The following is a 22,138-nucleotide window of genomic DNA, read 5'->3' on the forward strand; positions in this document are numbered from 1 at the left end:
TGAATTACACAGTAACGGTTCAGTTCTGTAAGACTGAATAGTTTTTTTGGTTTGCATGTGATTCTGAGTAGAAACTGAGTAGAGAAGTATTGCATAGAGTAGAATAACTCCTATGAACATATATGCACTATTCTAAAGAGTTCTATAGAATTATATATATATATATATATATATACATATAGATAGATGGATGGATAGATAGATAGATAGATGGATGGATGGATAGATAGATAGATAGATAGATAGATAGATAGATAGATAGACAGACAGTTATTGGCCACAATTATTGGCACCCCTAGAATTTCTTATGAGTAAAATATCTCTGAAGTATATTACCATTCATATTTTTATTTTTAGCCCACTAGGGTGACGAGGAACATGAAATCGTCCAGCCATGACTTCTTGTTGCACAGGATTATAATAATGAGGAACACACAGGCCAAATACCCCTTAATCATCCACCACAAGGAGTAAAGCCAAATAATATAGTTCTGATGTGCAGGACAAGATTGTTGAGCTTCACAAAATAGAAAGTAGCTGTAAGAAAAGAGCTAAAGCACTGAAAATCCCAATTTCACCCATCAGGGCAATAATTAAGAAGTTCCAATCAACTAAATATGTAACAGATCTGCCTGGAAGAGGACATGTGTCTACAGTATACCACCCTAATGCACAGTGAGGAGTTTTAATGGCTAAAGATTCTCCAAGGATCATGGCTGAAAAATTGCAGAGATTAGTTGAGTCTTGGGGTCAGAAAGCCTTAAAAAGGCAAACCCACTAGATTGGTTTAGTACAAACAGGGATAAAAAGTACCCCATGTCCAGGACGTCATGTTCAGATACATGGCATCACATATTCAATCAGATACCAAAAGAAATCTTATAATGGGCTGTGGTTGGATCTTTCATCAAGACAATAATCCAAAACAAATATTAAAATCAACACAAAAATAGGTCACTGAGCACAAAATGTAGCTTCTGCCATGGCCGTCCCAGTCCTCTGAACTGAACCCTGTAGAAAATGATTGGACTGAACTGAAGAGAAGAAGCACCAACATGGAGCTGTGCACCTGAAAAATCTGGAGAGATTCTGGATGAAGGAATAGTCTCTGATCTCTTATCAGGTGTTCTCGTAACTCTTCAGGCATTACAGGAGAAAACTCAGAGCTCTTATCTTGGGAAAAGGAGGTTGTAGTAATTTGGTGCCAATAACTGTGGCTAACGTGAACTAGAGAAAGCATTTATTTCACAACGAGATTTTCTACATCGATAATTCTTTGAATGAAAGATCAAAAGGATAAACAATGCAGATTTATTTTCACAGCCACATTTGCTCATATTTACCAAGGGTGCCAATGATAGTGGAGGGCACTGTATATATATATATATATATATATATATATATATATATATATACATATTAAATGTAGAAAAAACTAAACTAAACTGGGATAATAGTTAGCAATATTACTAGTTATCTGTATATTTCATCAAATAAACTCATTAAATAAACATTGGTGAGCAAAAGAGACTAAAACAATAAACTATTAACTATTAAAACATTACAACAACCTTTCCCACCCCAAATTTTTAGGGCTCCTCATGGGCTGCCTTCAATTTTTAAGTCTAATCAAATTGGCACTACATTAATTTCAACTTAAACTATATTAAACTGAAGGAAAAAACTAGCTGAATTATGTATTGTAACTTAAAACATGAAGTTGGAATTGGTTAAATTAATTTAATGTGATAAAGTAGTGTGAAAACATATGTTGACATGAATTTGTTGATCAAATCATTTTATGGTGTTACGTAAAACAGAATAAAATATACAATGTCATATTTTACTTTGTTTGGTAGAGTTCAGTAGAATAGGATATATAGATTACATCATAAATTTCTATCTTAGAGTTTAATTTAGGCTGTAGTATTACCCTTTTAAGTGTGAAAGTCCCATCTATTTGCTTGTGAGTACCCCCCCCCCCCCCTCCCTCCCCACTCTGCTGTCAAAGCCACTGTGAGTCAGCGGAAGGCAAAGCAGTGAAATCCCAGCTTTTATTCACCCATGCACATGACTGAGTCAAATGGATGGCTGCTGGTACCTGCTGCAGAGGAAAGAGGTTTCAATCCACCTCCTCCCGATTTCCCTCTTCTTTAATACTCTCTCCTTTCTATCTCTCCTCCGCTTTCCTGTGGGATATGAAGAAGAATGACAGGTTTTATCTGGCAGCTCTTTAGTCTACAAGACACACATAAACACACAGATAAACGTTCAGTCACATAAATGCATTCAAATGGCCATTTGAATAATAGCTTTTTCTCTTCAGTCACAGAGGTGCTGTTTTTAAGATTGCTTTGGCTCTGTCTAGCTGTGTGGCTTAAAAGCCAATGGATACTGAATTAAGACAAGTACAGCCTTTAGCTTGACATCAATCAGCGTTAATGTAAGCATTAGAGCTCATCAGACCCATGCAAACATCTCATCACTTTACATCTTATTCAAATTAAGGAACTTGCTCATCTTAAACAGTTTATCACTGCTGCCCACTGTGATTTGGTGTGAATGTGTGTATTTAGCAGTGTTTTCCTGAAATGTTCAGGAAAGACCATGTGTACGATTTGCTGGTCTGCTTCTTGAACTTAGTAATCTGTCTTTTCAAGCTTAATATAAAGAGACAGGAGTAAAAAATAACATTGCCTAGATTTAAGAAGCAGAAGAAAGCAACAGAACATTTATGTTTTAATACAGCCTGCTGGAAAATAGTGTAATCCCATTCATACTCAATACAACAAACCTTCCAATGAACCCCACATCATGTGTACAACAATGGTGGCTTCAGTCTCATGAATTATGTATTTTAGTTACATGCCCAGGAGGAAACTGAACATCAGAGAACCAATCAAAAGCAATGCTGACAGGTTTGAAAAGGAGGTTATGTTCTTAAATATTTTAGTATCTCATTGGTGTGATAATCTATTTGTCCCAACACTTGTGTTCAAAATACATTGGGAGGAGAACTCAGGGCCTCATCCCAGTATCCTCTTCCTAACAGCCAAAAAATAGCAAAGATCGCATTATGTTTAGTAGGCATAAGTACCCTGTCCAGGTTTATTACTGTAGATGCTTAGTAGCATGCATATTATAGCATATTGGCTGTTTTACAAAGCACATATTGTGCATGACCATGTTCTACATCCACAGCTAAACTTAACTACCTTGCTCAGTATTAATAAGCAATAATTAGGAGTTTACTGAGGCAAAAGTCGTGGCTAATAGTTAGTTAATGGACCTTAAAATAAAGTGTGAACATAACTACAGGTGCTGGTCATATAATAAAAATATCATCAAAAAGTTGATTTATTTCAACTAAGGAAAAATTCAGTTTCTCAGAAAATTTGAATATTGTGAAAAGGTTCAATATTGAAGACACCTGGTGCCACACTCTAATCAGCTAATTAACTCAAAACACCTGCAAAGGCCTTTAAATTGTCTCTCATTCTAGTTCTGTAGGCTACACAATCATGGGGAAGACTGCTGACTTGACAGTTGTCCAAAAGACAACCACTGACACCTTGGACAAGGAGGGCAAGACACAAAAGGTCATTGCAAAAGAGGCTGGCTGTTCACAGAGTTCTGTGTCCAAGCACATTAATAGAGAGGCGAAGGGAAGGAAAAGATGTGGTAGAAAAAAGTGTACAAGAAATTGGGCTAACCACACCCTGGAAAGGATTGTGAAACAAAACCCATTCAGAAATGTAGGAGAGATTCACAAAGAGTGGACTGCAGCTGGAGTCAGTGCTTCAAGAACCACTACGCACAGACGTATGTAAGACACGGGTTTCAGCTGTCGCATTCCTTGTGTCAAGCCACTCTTGAACAACAGACAGCGTCAGAAGCGTCTAAAGACAAAAAGGACTGGACTGCTGCTGAGTGGTCCAAAGTTATGTACTCTGATGAAAGTAAATTTAGCATTTCCTTTGGAAATCAGGGTCCCAGAGTCTGGAAGAAGAGAGGAGAGGCACAAAATCCACATTGCTTGAGGTTCAGTGTAAAGTTTCCACAGTCAGTGATGGTTCGGGGTGCCATGTCATCTGCTGGTGTTGGTCCACTGTGTTTTCTGAGGTCCAAGGTCAACAACGCAGCCGTATACCAGGAAGTTTTAGAGCACTTCATGTTTCCTGCTGCTGACCAACTTTATGGAGATGCAGATTTCATTTTCCAACAGGACTTGGCAACTGCACACAGTGCCAAAGCTACCAGTACCTGGTTTAAGGACCATGGTATCCCTGTTCTTAATTGGCCAGCAAACTCGCCTGACCTTAACCCGATAGAAAATCTATGGGGAATTGTGAAGAGGATAATGCGATATGCCAGACCCAACAATGCAAAAGAGCTGAAGGCCACTATCAGAGCAACCTGGGCTCTCATAACACCTGAGCTGTACCACAGACTGATCGACTCCATGCCACGCCGCATTGCTGCAGTAATTCAGGCAAAAGGAGCCCCAATTTAGTGCTGTACATGCTCATACTTTTCATGTTCATACTTTTCAGTTGGCCAAGATTTCTAAAAATCCTTTCTTTGTATTTATTGGTCTTAGGTAATATTCTAATTTTCTAAGATACTGAATTTGGGATTTTCCTTAGTTGTCAGTTATAATCATCAAAATTAAAAGACATAAACATTTGAAATATATCAGTTTGTGTTTAATGAATGAATATAATATACAAGTATCACTTTTTGAATGGAATTTGTGAAATAAATCAACTTTTTGATGATATTCTAATTATATGACCAGCACCTGTATTTCCCAAAGTTTTCCCAAACAATGGAATTTCTGTCAACATTTACTCACCTTGATATCATTCCAAATCTGCAGAAAAAAAAAAATGAATATAGAAGTCACGTGTCTTTATTTGAATTGTTTAAAAATAATGTTAAAGCTGATAATTTGATAGTTTGGTCTGTTGAAAGGAAGAAAGGAAGTCACACTGGTTTGGATCAATAAATTATGAAAAATTTCATTCTGGCATGAGCTATTTCTAAAAAAAAAAAAAGAAAAAAAGAAAAAAAAAACATCAAAAAAATGTAAGTATAAAATAAAAATAACATAAAGTAATGGCTTTAAGTAACTTGTAGCTAACTATAAGATATGTATGGTAAAATAACTATTATGATCAAAAATGGTTACATAATAAGAGCAATTCTTATCTGGTAAAAAAAAAAAGAAATAAAATTAAAAAAGTTAAAAAACCTTCAACTATCACCTTTAAAGTGACATTAAAAATTAAAAACATATTGATAGCTTAAACTCAAATTAATATGCCTGAGTTAAGACCATGGTAAAAAGTTACATTTAAGTAAAGAAAAGTAGGTGTACACTACCATTCAATAGTCTTTCATGCTCACTACGAATGCATCTAAACTATACTGTAAAACAATAATATTGTGAAATATTATTACAATTTAAAATAACTTTTTTCTATTGTAATGTTTTGACATGTAATTAACCTGTAAGCTGAATTACTCCAGTCTTCAGTGTCACGTGATCCTCCATAAATCATTCTGATATGCTGATTTGATGCTCAAGAAACAAATTATTATACATTTTGTAAACAGTTGTGCTGCTTAATATTTTTGTGAAAACTGTCATCCTTTTTTTAGGATTCTTTGATGAATAGAAAGTTGAAAAGAACAGCATTTTCTCTAAAATAAATGGTACTTCCCAGTACTAATTACATTACACACTGTTTTTGCCTTGCTGTTTCGTTACTGCTTGGCAGAAGCTTTTTTTTACTGTAAATGCTACAATATTTTAAATAAACTTAGCTACTGACACACTACTACAAAAAATAGTCAAGTTAACGCTACAAATTTTTTTGGGAGAGCAAAACCTGTCCAGGAAATGCTAGACTGATATAGTGGGGGATGCAAGACAGGAGTGCTGCTAAATAAAAAGCAGTATGCATGTCGATTTTTGGCAGGGATGTTTGTGTGTGTGTGTGTGTGTGTGTGTGTGTGTGTGTGTGTGTGTGTGTGTGTGTGTGTGTGTGTGTGTGTGTGTGTGTGTGTGTGTGTGTGTGTGTGTGCAACTGGATATAGGTAGTTGGTGTGATGCGACTTCACGGTGGAATTGCTTCTTGTGGGTTGATAGAGAGTTGAGTAGACACTTAATGCAGCTGCTCCAGAACCTCTGTGTGGGTGAAGGTTGTTTATCCATGTGTGTGTGTGTGTGTGTGTGTCTATGGGTGGGATGGTGTGATTTCAAAAGTATGTTTATATTCTCTCAAGAGGTGTAAATGTGTGCACAGGAGAATCTACTGTAAGTGTAGAAATGTATGTGTATGTGTAAGTGGTTGAACAAAGTTTTACATCGTCATGAAAACTGTATATCATCTTTGAACAATTAAATCACAGTCAACACTCAAAATGCAGGTTTTTTTTTTTTTTTTTTTTTGATGTGTTAATTTTTCATGCTGCAATCAATATAACCAATTAATGGATAAACCAGCCGTACTGGTTACTGGATCAATTTCACATTAAAGCCTTAATCAAGTCAATTGGCAATGCAATACATCTGATCGATGTAGGGCTAGTGGTTCTGGCACAAAAAACAAAGACACACCTGCTATCACATACTGACAGACATATTTTCAGAGTTTGATCTTTGTGTGTCGTCTCGTGGTGAAATTTCCCTCACTGTCTCAGATTTTTTAGCCTATCCAAGAATGTGTTTGCAAGAGAAAGTACAAGACAAAGAGAGAAGGAGCAATAAGAGTGAGATGGAGAAAATAATGGGGTAAGCGAGAGATAGAGAAATGTCATACTGTGTCTGTATGAGCATTATTAAATTTTTCTGCTTGGGCACACTGGATGTAGGAGTGATAGGCCCTGTCCAGCAAGCCTCCCCTGCAACCGGAGTTCAAACTCACCTAGCAACTCGATAGATTCATCACATCATATTAAATAAATATTCATCTTACATGCAATATTGGCTTCAGTTTACTGATCAACTGATTTCAGATATGGATTTGAATCAGCTATGAATCAGACACTTTGGAGAGGTTTTCTCTACACAGATGAATCCTAGTTTTCACTGTATAGGGCAGATGGCAAACAGAGCGTATGGCATCGTGTGGGTGAGCGGTTTGCTGATGTCAACGATCAACTGATCAGCTGATATCAGATATGGATTTGAATCAGCTATTAGCTATGTACAGACCTGACAGTTAACAAAGGTGTGCAGTTTAAGCTCATTTGTATTTGTGTAATGTCTAAAGATGCAAATATGTCTGCTTATATATAGTATATTAGCTATTATTAAGATTGATTACTAAGATCAAACATTATTAAATATTATTAAGTCTCTTTTACTCACTTGATCATAAATACAGCAAAAACAGTGTATAATATTGTAAAATGGTACTGAAAATAGAAAATTTTAAATGGTATTTTTTTTTAATATATTTTAAAAGATTTTTTTTTAATTGATTTTTTGCGATGGCCAGGATGCATTGAATTGCTCAAAAATGAGTGAGAAGATATTTAAAATGTGACAAAAAATAATATTTGTATTTTAAATAAATGTTGTTCATCGAACATTCTATTTATTGAATCATGAAAAAAACAATTATCATTGTTTTCACAAAAAAAAAAAAATAATAATAATAATAAGATCAAAATCATTATTAATAATTGGGTACCAATAATAAATAATAATTGTGCACCAAATCAGCATATCAGATTTCTAAGGATTATGTGACACTACAGACTGAAACACTGTATCACTGCTGGAAAATCAGCTTTGCCATACCAGTAATAAATGACATTTTAAATAAATTAAAATAGAAAATAGTTATTTTAGACTGTAATAATATTTAGCAATTTGACAATTTTAACTGTTTGTTTTTTATCAAATAAATTAAGCCTTGGTGAACATGAGTATTCTAATTTGTTATAATACAGAACTGTATGACTTAAATTTACACTAAACAAAATTATAAACGTTGTTTTTGCCCAGAACTCAAAGATCTAAGACTTTTTCTGTGTACACAAAAGGCCTATTTCTCTCCAATATTGTTCACAATTTTCCTTTGCTGAGATAATCCATCCACCTCACAGGTGTGGCATAAATGTAACCACACCAGCCCAGGACCTCCACATCCAGCATCTTCACCTCCAAGATCGTCTGAGACCAACCTCCCGGACAGCTGCTGCAACAATCGGTTTCCATAACCAAAGAATTTCTGCACAAACTGTCAGAAACTGTCTCAGGGAAGCTCATCTGCTTGCTCGTCGTCCTCATCGGGGTCTCGACCTAACTGCAATTGTTTTGTCATAACCGACTTGAGTAGGCAAATGCTCACATTCGATGGCGTCTGGCACTTTGAAGAGGTGTTCTGGTTTTCACTGTACAGGGCAGATGGCAAACAGCGTGTATGGCGTTGTGTGGTTGAGCGGTTTGCTGATGTCAATGTTGTGGATCGAGTGGCCCATGGTGGCAGTGGGGTTATGGTATGGGACAATTAACAAAGGTGCATTTTATTGATGGTATTTTGAACGCACAGAGATACCGTGACAAGATCCTGAGGCCTATTGTGCCATTCGTCCACAACCATCATCTCATGTTGCAACATGATAATGCACAACCCCATGTTGCAAAGATCTGTACACAATTCCTGGAAGCTGAAAACATCCCAGTTCTAGCATGGCCAGCATACTCACCGGACATGTCACTCATTGAGCATGTTTGGGATGCTCTGGATCAGTGCCTACGACAGCGTGTTCCAGTTCCTACACATACTAGTTTTCCTAATTAATGTTGTTCAGTTGCTTTGACACAATCTGTTTTGTATAAAGCGCTATATAAATAAAGATGACTTGACTTGACTTTACTTCCTGCCAATATCCAGCAACTTTGCACAGCCATTGAAGAGAAGTGGACCATCGTTCCACAGGCCACAATCAACAACCTGATCAACTTTATGTGAAGGAGATGTGTTGCCCTGTGTGAGGCAAATGGTAGTGACACCAGGTACTGACTGGTTTTCGGACCCCCCAATACAATAAATCTGCACATTTTAGAGTGGCCTTTTATTTTGGGCAGCCTAAGGCACACCTGTTCAGTAATCATGCTGTTTAATCAGCATCTTGATATGCCACACCTGTGAGGTATTGGGATAATCTCGGCAAAGGAGAAGTGCTTACTAACACAGGTTTAGACAGATTTGTGAACAATATTTGATAAAAATAGGCCTTTTGTGTTCAGCTCATGAAAAATGGGGGCAAAAACAAAAGTGTTGCATTTATAATTTTGTTCAGTGAAATAATAAAATAAATGACATTTAATTTAAATAGCTTTAGAACATCATAAACTACAGGGAGGTTAATCAAAAGAAGAAAGAAGTAAGAATAAAATTACAATTAAATTCTAAGTTATCTTCCTTTCACCTGTATTTGCTCTATTTAGGGACTGGAAAAGCTTCCCCAGTTTTGTGTAGTTTACATGGAATATGATTCCATGTGGAAGTTTTTAAGCCTCATCGAGCTCCAGTGTTTTAAGTAATGGGCCTATTTATAAAGGGTTTTTGGTTTACATCCCATGAGGCTGTTCTACAGCTCTAAGGCCCTTTGGAGATGATCTTAGCCTAAACAGTTCCAGTAAGACCATTGCACTGAGAGAGGATGATATGGAGACTTGGAAGTGAGAGGACATCCGCTGAATGTAAGAGTGCTTCCCTTCCACTTGGTATTCAGAGCAACATTTTAAAGAAAATAATTATTGTGTGTAGCTTCATCCAATGCCTTTTCACATACAAACACAAACCCTATGTGTAGAAAAACACAACACTCATGCTGGAGTTTCCTTCTCTGCTTTAGTTTGACATCGTCCTGTAAATCATCTGGTCTTAAATTTCCCTAGCTTCCTGAACAGACACCCTTTATCATCATAAATCATGGCTAATGACACAGTGCTTTGTAAGCATTTTCTTATCTCACCCCAGCCTCCTCCTTTGCTCCGTCTGTGTTTTATTTCACTGTTCTGAGCACTCATGCTTGTCAGAATTCCCCATTCACTCCTTGACAGCCACAAACACACTCTCTCTCTTTCTCTCCACTTGCCTAAAGCGAAATATTTACCCTCACACACTAAACAGCATAAATGTCTCCCTCAATTTCAATATATTCTGTTATTTCGGGTCTGATTACCATACACTGTATACAGCAGAAAAATTGTAAATATACATGCTGACATCCTTCTTTCAATTTCCTATTTCCATTTCCATCTCCATTTCTCACCATCCTTGAGTATCTTTTTTTTTTTTTTTTGATTGATTGATTGTTACTGCTGTAATTTGTCTGGGATATTGATGTTTTTGATGTGATGACTGCTATGTTGATGATGACTTCCCTGTGTCTCACCAGTCTCGTCAGACCCCGGAGGGCGAGTTCCTGCCATTGGATCAGTGTGAACTGGATGTGGGCTTTGGAACAGGCGCTGACCAACTCTTCCTAGTCTCTCCCCTCACCATCTGCCATGAGATCAATCCCAAGAGCCCCTTCTTCGAACTGTCCCAACGCTCGCTCATGAACGAGCAGTTTGAGATCGTCGTCATCTTAGAGGGCATTGTGGAAACAACAGGTGGGTAGCATCTTTCACTCCAATCTCCATTTCTTTAGGAACAAAATCTGGCTTAACACAATTGTTTATTTACAGTATTACTCGAATCCCTTCAGTTATTTTTTTTTACTAGTTTTCATGTAAAAAATATCAGTAACAGTTAATGCATTGACTAACAATAAGCAAAATGTTTGTTAGAGTATTTATCTTTGTTAATATAAGTTAATAAAAATACAACTGTTCATTGTTAGATCATATTTATGGAAGTCAGATTCCACCACACAATAAAGATACAATTTTATATAAATTATATTTTAATTTCAATAAATTTTATTTCAAAATGCAGACAATTTTACATCACACAATTGTGAATTTTTTTCTCAGAATTCTTTACATCTCACATTTCTGTTTTGTTTTTTCAGCCACAGAATAAAATAAAAAAGGTAATAGTGACTTTTTTCTAAGATTTCTGAGTTGTATTTTGTTCCCCACTACTAAATAAAAAAATGTAACAGTGTTGTTTTTATTTATTTGAAGAATAGTCAGGAACTCACTGCATCTTCAAAATAGTCCAAAGGAGGTCCATAGACCAAAAAATAAAAAAATAAAAAAATAGAGATAATAGGTAAAAAGAGAGTCTGCACACTGTGCCATAAAAAAAGAAGTTATCAAGATAAAATCAATATAGATTTTGTCATATTGATTTTATCTTGCATTTGATGACTTGATTTTTCTTTTATCTCACAATTCTAAAATTATTATCTCTACAAAAAACTGAAAAATTAGCTCAGAATTTAGATAAATCAGAAATATGAACTAAAAATTCACAATGACCTTTTATTTATTTATTTATTTTATTTTATTTTATTTTATTTTATTCATTCATTCATTCATTCATTAATCCATCGATTAATTATTCATTCATTCATTTTATGGAAAAAAAAGATCTTCAAAGATGGTATGAATTTCGAAAATCAAAATTGAAGTATGTCTGCATAAATATTTACAATTTTTCTGCTGTATGAAATGAATGGTAGTCACGCCCAAAATAACAGATTATATTAATAAATGCTTTAAAGTTTTATATTGTTAGTTCTTTTTAACGAGTGTTACCAAATGATCTTAACATTATCTAAAAAAAAATGCTCTAAAAGACAAGATGTATATATTAAGATTTTTTTCACATTTGTTTTTGTAATATGCATACATCTAACTTTTCTGACAAGAACAAAACAAATGTGACAATGACAATTACATTTTCTCAAGATGTGTTCTCTGAAAACAAGTCTCATGCAAATTTGCTTCCCAAGTAAATTTATCTTGTTTTAATGGCATTGAGATTTTAATGCAAAACATAACACAATTTCTAATTAAGAAATGTTTTGCAGGGTGAAAATTTGTCATCATTCATTTTCATTTATCAAATCTAACTGAACATATCACTTTTCTCACACATTCTTTGTACTTTACCTTATAAACTGTGAATACTTCTCAGTATTGTTCCTCGCACCCCTCAGTCTGAATGGATGCAATAGGTACACAGTCAGGTCAGCAGCATCTTTCTGATTGCATTATCAGGCCTGTGCTGTTAGAGGCGCCTTCTGCATAATACAAAATACAATTTTTTTTTTTTTTTTCAGTCACATGCTTGACATTTTGATATGAGCTACAAACCTTGCTCGAGTTTGATCTACTCCTGGTGTCTTTTATGCTGGCAGAGTGCGAGGAAGTGAAGTAACTGAAGAAGGCAGGATGGGATTTTCTTTTGAGAATGTGAGAGTAAAAGAAAGCGAGAGCTTTTTTTAGCATTCTTTTTCACTGTACAAATAAACAGAAATATAATTAGAATTTTCATTTCCTGTCTCCTTCTTACCCTTTCAATCAAATATGATTCTCATTTCAATTTTAGAGGTGTTTTCTAAGCTTAACTTATCTGACTACAAGAAGGACACCTTAGATCATTGGAGTTATGCATACTATAAATTGCATTTCTAAATTATATGATTTATCTAACAATAAAATGTAATATAAATACCTTAGATTATCTTGCTCTTCTGATCTGAGCTAGTAAGCAACATTGATATTTTGGTAGCATTTCAATTATATTATTTTTATTTATACTAGTATTTATTAATATGCTGAATTAGCTTTTATTTTTTCATTTGTATTTATTTGATATTAAATTTTGTCCTGTTTTATTTCTAAAGTTTAATTTATTTCAGTTTAAGTTATTTAGTACTTAAATAAAAAAGCTAAACAAATATTGTCTGGGCAGCTAATGAAAATAAAATATGTTGTTAGCCAATATTTTTTATTTTATTTCAGCTTTATTTCAAATAAAGAAAATCTGTAATTCTATTGCATTTTCATATTGAGAGAAATGCATAAAAGAGGCAATAATAACAACGTATTAGCATGGAAAATAAATGAATAAATAAAGACACAGTAAGTTACCATATATTAAGAATTATTAATATATTTATATATTTTTTTTTGTTAGTTCTTTCACACTATCTAACCTTTCAGAATAAAACAGGAAATTTAATTCAGCTTCATGTATTATTAGTTGTTTCACTGTAAATTACCTCTGATAATAGAACAGCTTGCAGGGGGCCTTTCAATTTGAACTCTCGCTCTCTCCGGGAAATGATATGAGATGGAACCAAAGCAAGGAAGGGTATTACATAGCCTCTGTGTCTGTGCCCATTATTACAGGGGTAACAGCAGTGATAGACACAAACACCCTCACACACACACTTAGCAAGCGTATTAGTGCACACTAGAGGAAGGCTCCTGGTAAACCATTTCTTCATTCACGCTTTCATTCAGTAATTAATTTCTTGTCAGGCCAGTAATGTGGCAAACAGTCATGTGGTGAATTGAAACAGTTAAACACCCTGCTGTTCGAGAGCTGAGGCCTGTCATGTACTCACAAGTGCTTATTGATCCGCTGAAGCCCTGGACACAGACAGAAATGTCAAGTTAATCATTTTACACAGTGGTACAAGACAAAGCCACAGCTCTGTATGATTTTAAGGGCTTTGCAGGAACCTTTGTAGCTCACAGAATTAAAAAGCCTCATTTTAATTGGGATCTTCTCTTTGTAAACCCTAATATAAAACAACAAAGAACTAAATATATGTGCAATTTAGTCAAATAGCCAACACGCATGTGTGGAAGCGGGAAGCATGTGGCTTCTTTTAATCAATACCATAGATCAGACCAAAGGAGACGACAGACAGACTCTAATTATGTATGCCGACAGAGTATTGCGCAATCAAGAGTCTTACTGTGAAGACTGTGAAATTTGTCTTGCTTTAAATGAGAGCTTAAAAAGCTACTTTCAGCTGAACTGCAGTGAAGCCATTGATACGTTCGCAAAACCTCTTCCAGCATTGATCCATCATTTAAGCCTTTAGATGAAGCCATGCCACCCCGTTGCTCCTGCTCAGCACGATCACTCTGGCAGCAAAATGTGGGATTTTCAGTGTGATTAATGTCACATAAACTGGTTTAATTACATGGGATGATGTAGTGCCAGCAACAGAGAGAGTGAGTTGTTGTGATCTTCATCCTTCATTTTTGAAAACTGAGGCTTGTTCATGTTTCGCATTAGGTGCTGCTAATTAGTAGGCTATTTAATGATAATTATTAAATCATGACCAGGCCCACACCGAAGCTCCACAGACACCTGTCACTGATGATTCTTTACATGTCCCCTGTATTTGCATATTTGTTTATTAAATATTTGGCTAATCTGATGCTTATCTGTAATACACCCAAGGCCAGTTTAACAGATTTTATCATGTTTACATTCAATCTGCTAGAAATGTGCAGATTCTTCCCTAAAATCAGCACTAAAACTGCTAAAAGACTGCAAAAGCCTGGGTCTGATTATGGATAAATAACTGTGCAATATCACAATAACAAGAGTGATGACTCACTGAATATCACTAATGATGTTAAAAATCGATATTGCTTTTAAACAGTTAAATAAACAATAAGTAACTTACACTTTAGAAAAATTTTCTGGAAACTTGGTGTATTTTTGATCCACTATCAGAAGTGAATGAGTGGTTTAAAAAAATTATTTGGATGGATGATTCATAAATTAATCAGTGTTTTTAATTCAAATGTTGAGTGAGTGATTCAATGTCTGACTCATGATCACTTGGTCGGTACAGGAATGAATCAGTGCTTTGAATAATTCGGTTGAGTAAATGATTCTATGACTATGTTTACATGGACATCAGTAATCTAATTATTTACCTTATTCTGAATAAGACAATATTATGTGTAAGGTGTTTATATGAATTGCTTTTAGAATATTACTCTGTTCCTGTTCCCATCATGTTCCTGCTCTTTTGTTAGCTGTCAAATGGTTGTCCACTGCCGTCTGTGTATCCTGTTGCAAAATGCGGCGAAAAGTCCTACCCAATGTTAATAGTGTGATTAAGCAGTGTACATGTCTATAGTGCACTTCAATAATGCGACTAAAATAGGAATACTCCACATGTCCTAATTCAATTTCTGTTTACTTTGAGAATGACTTTAGCCGGATTAAGGTAATCAAACATCTCTGTTTACATGGTAGATTTTTAATCAAAGTATTGTCTTATTCGAGTAAAATCTGAATATTATTGTCCATTTAAACGTACCCAATGACTCACTCATAACTATTTGATTGGTTTGATAATGAATCAGTGTTTTAAACAAACTGTTTGCATGAATGATTTAGTGTCTCTCTCATAATCACTTGTGTCATTCATAAATAAATCAGTTTTTTTTTTTTTTTTTTTTACAAATTAGTCGAGTGAATAATTAAATGGCTCATTCATAATCACTTTTTTAATTCATGAATGAATCAGTGTTTTCAAGTTGCATGAATGATTCAGTGACTCACTCATAATCACTTGTTCGGCACAGGAATGAATCAGTGTTCTGAATAAATAGGTTGATATGAATGATTTATTGACTCATTCATCACTTGTTTTTAACATAACTGAATCAGATTTTTTTTAACAAATCGGATGAGCGAATGATTCAATGACTTACTTGTGATCACTCGCTTAATTAATGAAGGAATCAGTATTTTTTCAAATGAATTGGGTCAGTAAGTAACTCAATGACTCACTCATAATCAGTAGTTTTTTTTCAAACATGAATCAGTGTAATTATTATTTAATGACTCACTTATGATCACTTGTTTTGGTCCTGAATATTTCAGTGTTCAGTGAACAAATCAGTTCAATTACACACTCATTACACACACTAAACCACCTACTGGCATATGGACATAACCAGCAAAAACACAGACACTGCAATATCCCCACCATTTCACAGTCTGACAGTCTCAGCCAACTGAATCTGAGGACTGGAACTATTGCATAATATAATCATATACCCTAAACACCATTCTGTTTGTAATGACAGAAATGCTACTTCAGCATGACAGCATACATTTTCCAGCTCTCTTTTTATTTACTGGTTTGTGCCCATGAAAACAAGAATTACAATTCTGCAGAAAATGAGAACAACAAAACACAATGCATTCCATAGTAAGCTGTTGGCTGTTGGCAGTGATTTCTCTATTGATTGTTTTTAATTTTATGTTGGAACAGATTGGATTTTCAGTCTCCCTGGCGATGTTATAAGTGAAAGAGCCTGGCCATGTAAAGCTATGGCTCAGGCTGTGTTTATGACTCACTGAATGGCCCTCTGGCTGAATTATGATTGCAGGAGTCTTAAAACTCTGCCTTGCATGGCCTTCTCACGCACATTATGTACTGAGAGTTTGTAAATCACAATTCTTGGAAGGAAAAGTAACAGGGCAGTATAAATCATTCTCATGGCCAGGCTAACCTGACAATGAAAGCCTCCTTATTTGTAATACATTTTTACCATAAACCTTTCCTCTCCATTGTATTGCTTGTTATTATATTCTGTTTCTCACAGGTATGACATGTCAAGCTCGCACCTCGTATACAGAAGATGAGGTGTTGTGGGGTCACCGCTTCCTGCCCGTCATGTCTCTGGAAGAGGGCTTCTTTCGGGTGGACTACTCCCAGTTTCACAGCACCTTCGAGGTTCCCACGCCACCCTACAGTGTGAAAGAGTACGAGGAGAAATCCTCGCTCCTCTCCCCACTGGACACGCCGAACAGGGAGCGAGTGTTTTCCATGGACTGCCTGGAAGCAGGTGAGGATGGGGCGCATCCCGGAAGCGCTTCTTGCAAGCTGCCCAGCAAACTCCAGAAAATGAGCTCGTCTGGTAGAGAAGATCTGCAGAGGAAGGTGCTACGCTTGAGTTCGCAGCCACCCGAAAAGGCTTCAAGCACTGGGGACCTTCCTCTTAAACTACAGCGCCTCGGCTCCAGTCCTGGGCAGGCTGATGGAGAGGCACGATTCCACCTCAAAGCCCTCAAGGTGGGTTTCCAGCCCATGGCCATGTCCACCGGGGACCTCCACCAGAGAAGTCTGCCTCCCACCCCAGCGGCCATCCCCACACACCCCCACGGTCCTCCACACACGCCTGGTGGACGTCCAGAGGACAACTTGCCTCCCAAATTAAGGAAGATGAATGCAGATCGCTGACCTAGAAGTGCTTTTAAAACTTTCTCCTAATCTGAGAGCAGTTTTTCCATGTTTATGTACAATGAGCACAGACAACTGTGTCCAGATTAGAGCAAAATTATTGTTTTGTTTGGAACTAAATAAGGACTCCTGTAGAGTAACAACAACATGTCAGGAATTAGCTTTCTGACTGCACAATGAATGAATATTTGCATTGGCTTGCACTGCAAAAGTAATAACTTATTTTTAATTAGTATTTTTGACTTTTACAGTAAAGGGTCTAAAAATCCTTGAAAAACAAAATATTTATTTTAAAAAGTTTAATGCCTGAAGATCCTGGAAACAAAATAAACAAGATAAAAACACTTGAAACAAGATACATTTACTTAAATGAAACACATAATATACTGTATATACTTAAAGTGTGGTGTCAGTAAGATTTCTTGTTTTGTTTTGTTGTTGTAAGAAATTAATACTTTTATTTTGCACTGATGCATTAAACTGATTAAAAGTGACTATGAAGATTTACTTCACAAAATAATTTATTTCAAATAAATGCGGTTCTGGTGAACTTTTTGAATCTAAGTCCTAAAAAAAAAAAGTATTGCAGTATCCATTCAATACCGATTGTGATTACAAATATTGAGCAGCACAACTTGATAATAATAATAACTATTTCTTGAGCAGCAAATCAGCATATATGAATGATTTCTGAAGGATCATGTGACACTTATCACTGATCATGTGAGTAATGATGCTGAAGTTTTATCATAACAGGACAAAAAACATTTAGAAATATATTAAAATATAAAACTATTATTTTTTAAATTGAAATAATATTTCACAGTAGTACTGTTTTTACTGTATTTTTGTTCAAATAAATGCACCCTTTGTTAACAAAAAAGCTTCTTTTAAAAACATAAAATGTTACTGATCCAAAACTTTGGGGGGAAAATACACCTAAATTAAAGATACTTTATTTGAAAACAAGTCTGAGTATCTTATGCATCGTTGATTCTCAAATAATGTTTGATAATTTCAATGATTTTCTTTAGATATTTTAGCTGTAAAATTAGAACAGAATTACTTGTTAAAAATAGAATGTTCTGCAGTGTGAGAACAAGGTGAAGGTGCATAACTAGTAGAAAGCATGAGAAGTAACATTTAATTGGTTTTTATTATTTTATTTATTTTTTGGTTTGTTTGTCTTTTTCTTTCCTTCTATCTTTTTTCTTTCTTTCTTTCTTTGAGAAAGCACAAAACTCCAGCTGGATGTACTTTGGTTTGAATTCTTTAGCTGTTTACTGGTGACAATATGGTCACCCAGTGTGTATCACTCACACACTTAGTAATATCACAAATATACACAATTACAATATGTGCATGCCTACTTCTCATCTCTAGCTGTGTACCATACAACCCTATGTTATCCCTAGTTACAATTAATAAATTATATTCAGCTGCAACATAGAATGTGTTTAGTTGTCTCTCTGGTACAGAAGAATCAAATACATAATATTTTAAAGCATACACATCTCTGGCACATACAACTTTAAAGTTTAGTATTTAAAAGTGTTTTATAAAATGCTGTCTTGTGACAATTTATGTATTGCACAAAAGGTCATTACGTTGCCATTAAAGAGGATGCATTATGCTGAATTAATCATTACATCCTCAAGTCCAAACAGCTTGTTCATTAATAATGTCTGTTAAATCTTGTACTTTAATTAAAAATTAATACATCTGTAGAAATGTTTAATGACCATTGGATTTTGACACTGGCAAAGAGAGAAATCATCAAATGGACACTACACACTTCTTGTGGATTCATACAACATGCAAACTAATGGAAAATAGGTTCCATCAGAAAATGGAAATGGAATACATAAATTCAGTCAATGCATTAAAATCTGACAATGTCTGGATGTAATCACTAGACTGGTGACATATTCATATTCAAACAATCTTTCTGTCACCTTGTTTGCTGTGTGGGGTGATCTTTTGATGCCCTAATCATTATACATGGTAGGAAAGAAACACATTAAATGCCCATTTTGTTTTAAAATGATCTATTAGGAGCTTTCGCGGTGATTGGTTGAGAGGATAATAATTCCGGTGCTTACTGGTGATTGAAAGTGTAGTGATTGGTTGACAGAGTAAGTAATTAGAGGAGTCATCAGGTCAGACAGGAATGGTTGACTCAGACAATTCCACCAAAGCACATCAAGATCTGAACACAATTTATTAAGGGAGACTGATCAAGGGAAGAAATATAGTGGAAAAATAGTAGTGTTATTAATGGTCAATGATGAAAATTGGAAATCTTTTTTTTTTAAATCCTTCTTTAAAACAAGTTCTTTGGAGTGTAATCTACAATATTTTGTTTTTTGAAAAAAATGCATAATTTGCTAATCAAACACATTAATTAAACGCCTCTTAAAATGTCAAGTGATCTTACCATTAATCATGAACTAAAAAAAAAACTTTGAATAGCAGATTGAATACACTTGACACATGCTCATCGTTATTTTTCAAATGTTAGAAATAAAAAATCAGGAATACTGACCTGAACTAACCCTGCCTTTTCATAAAAAGTTCATAACATGTAATAATAATTAAAATAACTTACCTTGATACACCTGATAAGCCTATACGGGTTAAATAGATCACATTGACTTTTTAAGAAGTAGTTCAATTCCAAAGGTTTTATAATCCTCTTAAATTAGTTTTTATTTCTGGTTGTGTATGTACTTGTACAACATGGGAGAGTTGGTTTAAATTTTTATAAGAAAGAAAGAAAGAAAGAAAGAGAGAAAGAAAGAAAGAAAGAAAGAAAGAAAGAAAGAAAGAAAGAAAGAAAGAAAAAGAAAGTGTGCTTTCAGCACCATGGACAGGGCTCTGTGACGACTGTTTGAATGAAAAGCATGTCCATTTAACACCTCTGCTCTGCAGAAAATAAGCGAGAGTGAAAAGCTGAGAAGACACTGAGAAGGGTTGAAAGGTAAAGATTGAAATACAGAAGGGACAAAGAGAGAAAAAGAGGTCTCAACGGACAGTGATCAGATGTTGAATGAGTTTTAGGTTTCACTGCAGAAGTGACATATTGCCGGGACGCAGAGAGCTAAAAGGTGAGAATGAAAGATAGAAGACTAAAGTAAACAGTGAAGTATTGAGAGAAGGTGGGGGAGGAAGATGTATGTCCGTGCATTTGTATTTATGAAAAGAAAAAAAAAGGTGGGGGAGGAAGATGTATGTCCGTGCATTTGTATTTATGAAAAAAAAAAAAATGCATTACGTGTTAGATTATCAAAAGAAAGAAATCACCTCATTTTTTGACCATGCAGGTGCATAAACACACAGACCTAAATAACTAGAGAAACCCATGTCATGCTATTTCATATCTTCACACCTTTATTAAAACATGTGCAGAAGATCACTCTTGAGACACTATCCAGACTAGATCATGTTACTCTTTTCATCTTTTCACATCTGAGTTTCAGAAATGACAGTTTTCTCCAGCTCTATCTATCACGGTGTCTAAAAGCTGAGGAGACTAATAACGCTGACAGACTGCTGGTGTAAAAATACTTCTGACATTAAAGTTTCAGAAGAACTTAGAAGGGTGAAGGAAAGGAATAGGACATGAGGAGTCAAACTCTCTGAAAGATCTGATGAAGGTGAAGGATTAATCTGGACAGAGAGACAACAGCGTCCAGCAGCAGAAGGACACTCTCAGGCCTGATTACCTGAATGTCTCTCAGGAGTAGTTAATAATCAAGACCGGTAATGATTAACACCATCTATTACACGGTGCTCTGGAAAATTCAATACCGATTGGTCAGTCACAATATTTGGTATCTTTAATATACATTGTCCATGGCAACACAGATTATAGAGTCAGACTTGTGGTTTGTTGCTAAGATGATTGTTTTGTAGCTACACTGTAGTGGATTTATTTTGTTAACCAAAGTGGATTTATTTTCTTAGCTGTCAAAAATAAATATTTGCTGAAAAAGATCTCACTTAGGCCATCCAAACTTGTACATGATTTTGTTTCTTCATCAAAACTGATCCAACATTACATCACTTGCTAACCAATGGATCCTCTGCAGTGAATGGGTGCCATCAGTAGAATAGTTCAAACAGCTGATAAAAACATCAATTAATGTCTTGTGAAGTGTGTATTGACAATATATATATATACACAATGGACTTTTTCACTAGAAAAATTAAACAAAAAATGTTTACTATACTTGTATTTTGGCCAGAAGCAAAGTTTAAAGTTTATACTTCACAAAACCTCAGTGATCGATCAGTCATGTGGATTATTGGATTATTATGATGTTTTTAACAGCTGTTTGGACTTTCATTCTGACGGCACCCATTGACTACGGATCCATTGGTGAGCAAGTGATGTAGTGCTAAATTTCTCCAAATCCATTCCAATGAAGAAACAAACTCATCTACGGGTATGTCTTGGATGGCCTCAGAGTGAGTAATTTTTTATTTATTTTTTGGGGGTTAACTATTCCATTAATAATATTATTTTATTTATTTATTTATTTTCTTACATTTTATCAATGGCTTCTGTGATCAGAATCCAGTCTTTAAATGACAGCCCCTGCAAGCTAAAATAAGTGAATTTCTGAATTAATATCAGAAATTTTAACATCACCTGTAGCAATTCTGATAACAATATATCCCAAATAATTTTGGGGTGAACATTATAGTCTACAAAGTTCAGTTTATAACAAACAAAACCACACTTTGTCCAGAAAAAAACATAAGTTTACAAGGAATTATTTCTGGCTTTTATTTTATTTCTAAAAGAATAGTCAACTGTTGTCAGACACCTGCCACCCCCACCCCATACCAAAACAAGTCTGATCATATTTTTGTTCACACCAGTAGAAAAGGTTTTATATGTAGTGCACATCTCATTAGA

The 22,138-nt window shown here is 35.1% G+C and overlaps 1 protein-coding gene across 1 annotated transcript in view; it reads left to right on the plus strand.

Moving 5' to 3' along the window:
- LOC132149080 (G protein-activated inward rectifier potassium channel 1-like) overlaps positions 1-17,953 on the plus strand; it is a 31,923-nt gene extending 13,970 nt beyond the window's left edge. The window contains exons 2-3 of the mRNA XM_059558006.1: positions 10,426-10,642; positions 16,577-17,953. Of these exons, the coding sequence (XP_059413989.1) occupies positions 10,426-10,642; positions 16,577-17,214 (855 nt within the window). The 3' untranslated portion in view covers positions 17,215-17,953. The remainder of the gene's footprint in view (positions 1-10,425; positions 10,643-16,576) is intronic.
- Positions 17,954-22,138: the final 4,185 nt, after the last annotated feature.

Source organism: Carassius carassius, chromosome 1 (assembly GCF_963082965.1).
Source record: "Carassius carassius chromosome 1, fCarCar2.1, whole genome shotgun sequence".
NCBI lineage: Eukaryota > Metazoa > Chordata > Actinopteri > Cypriniformes > Cyprinidae > Carassius > Carassius carassius.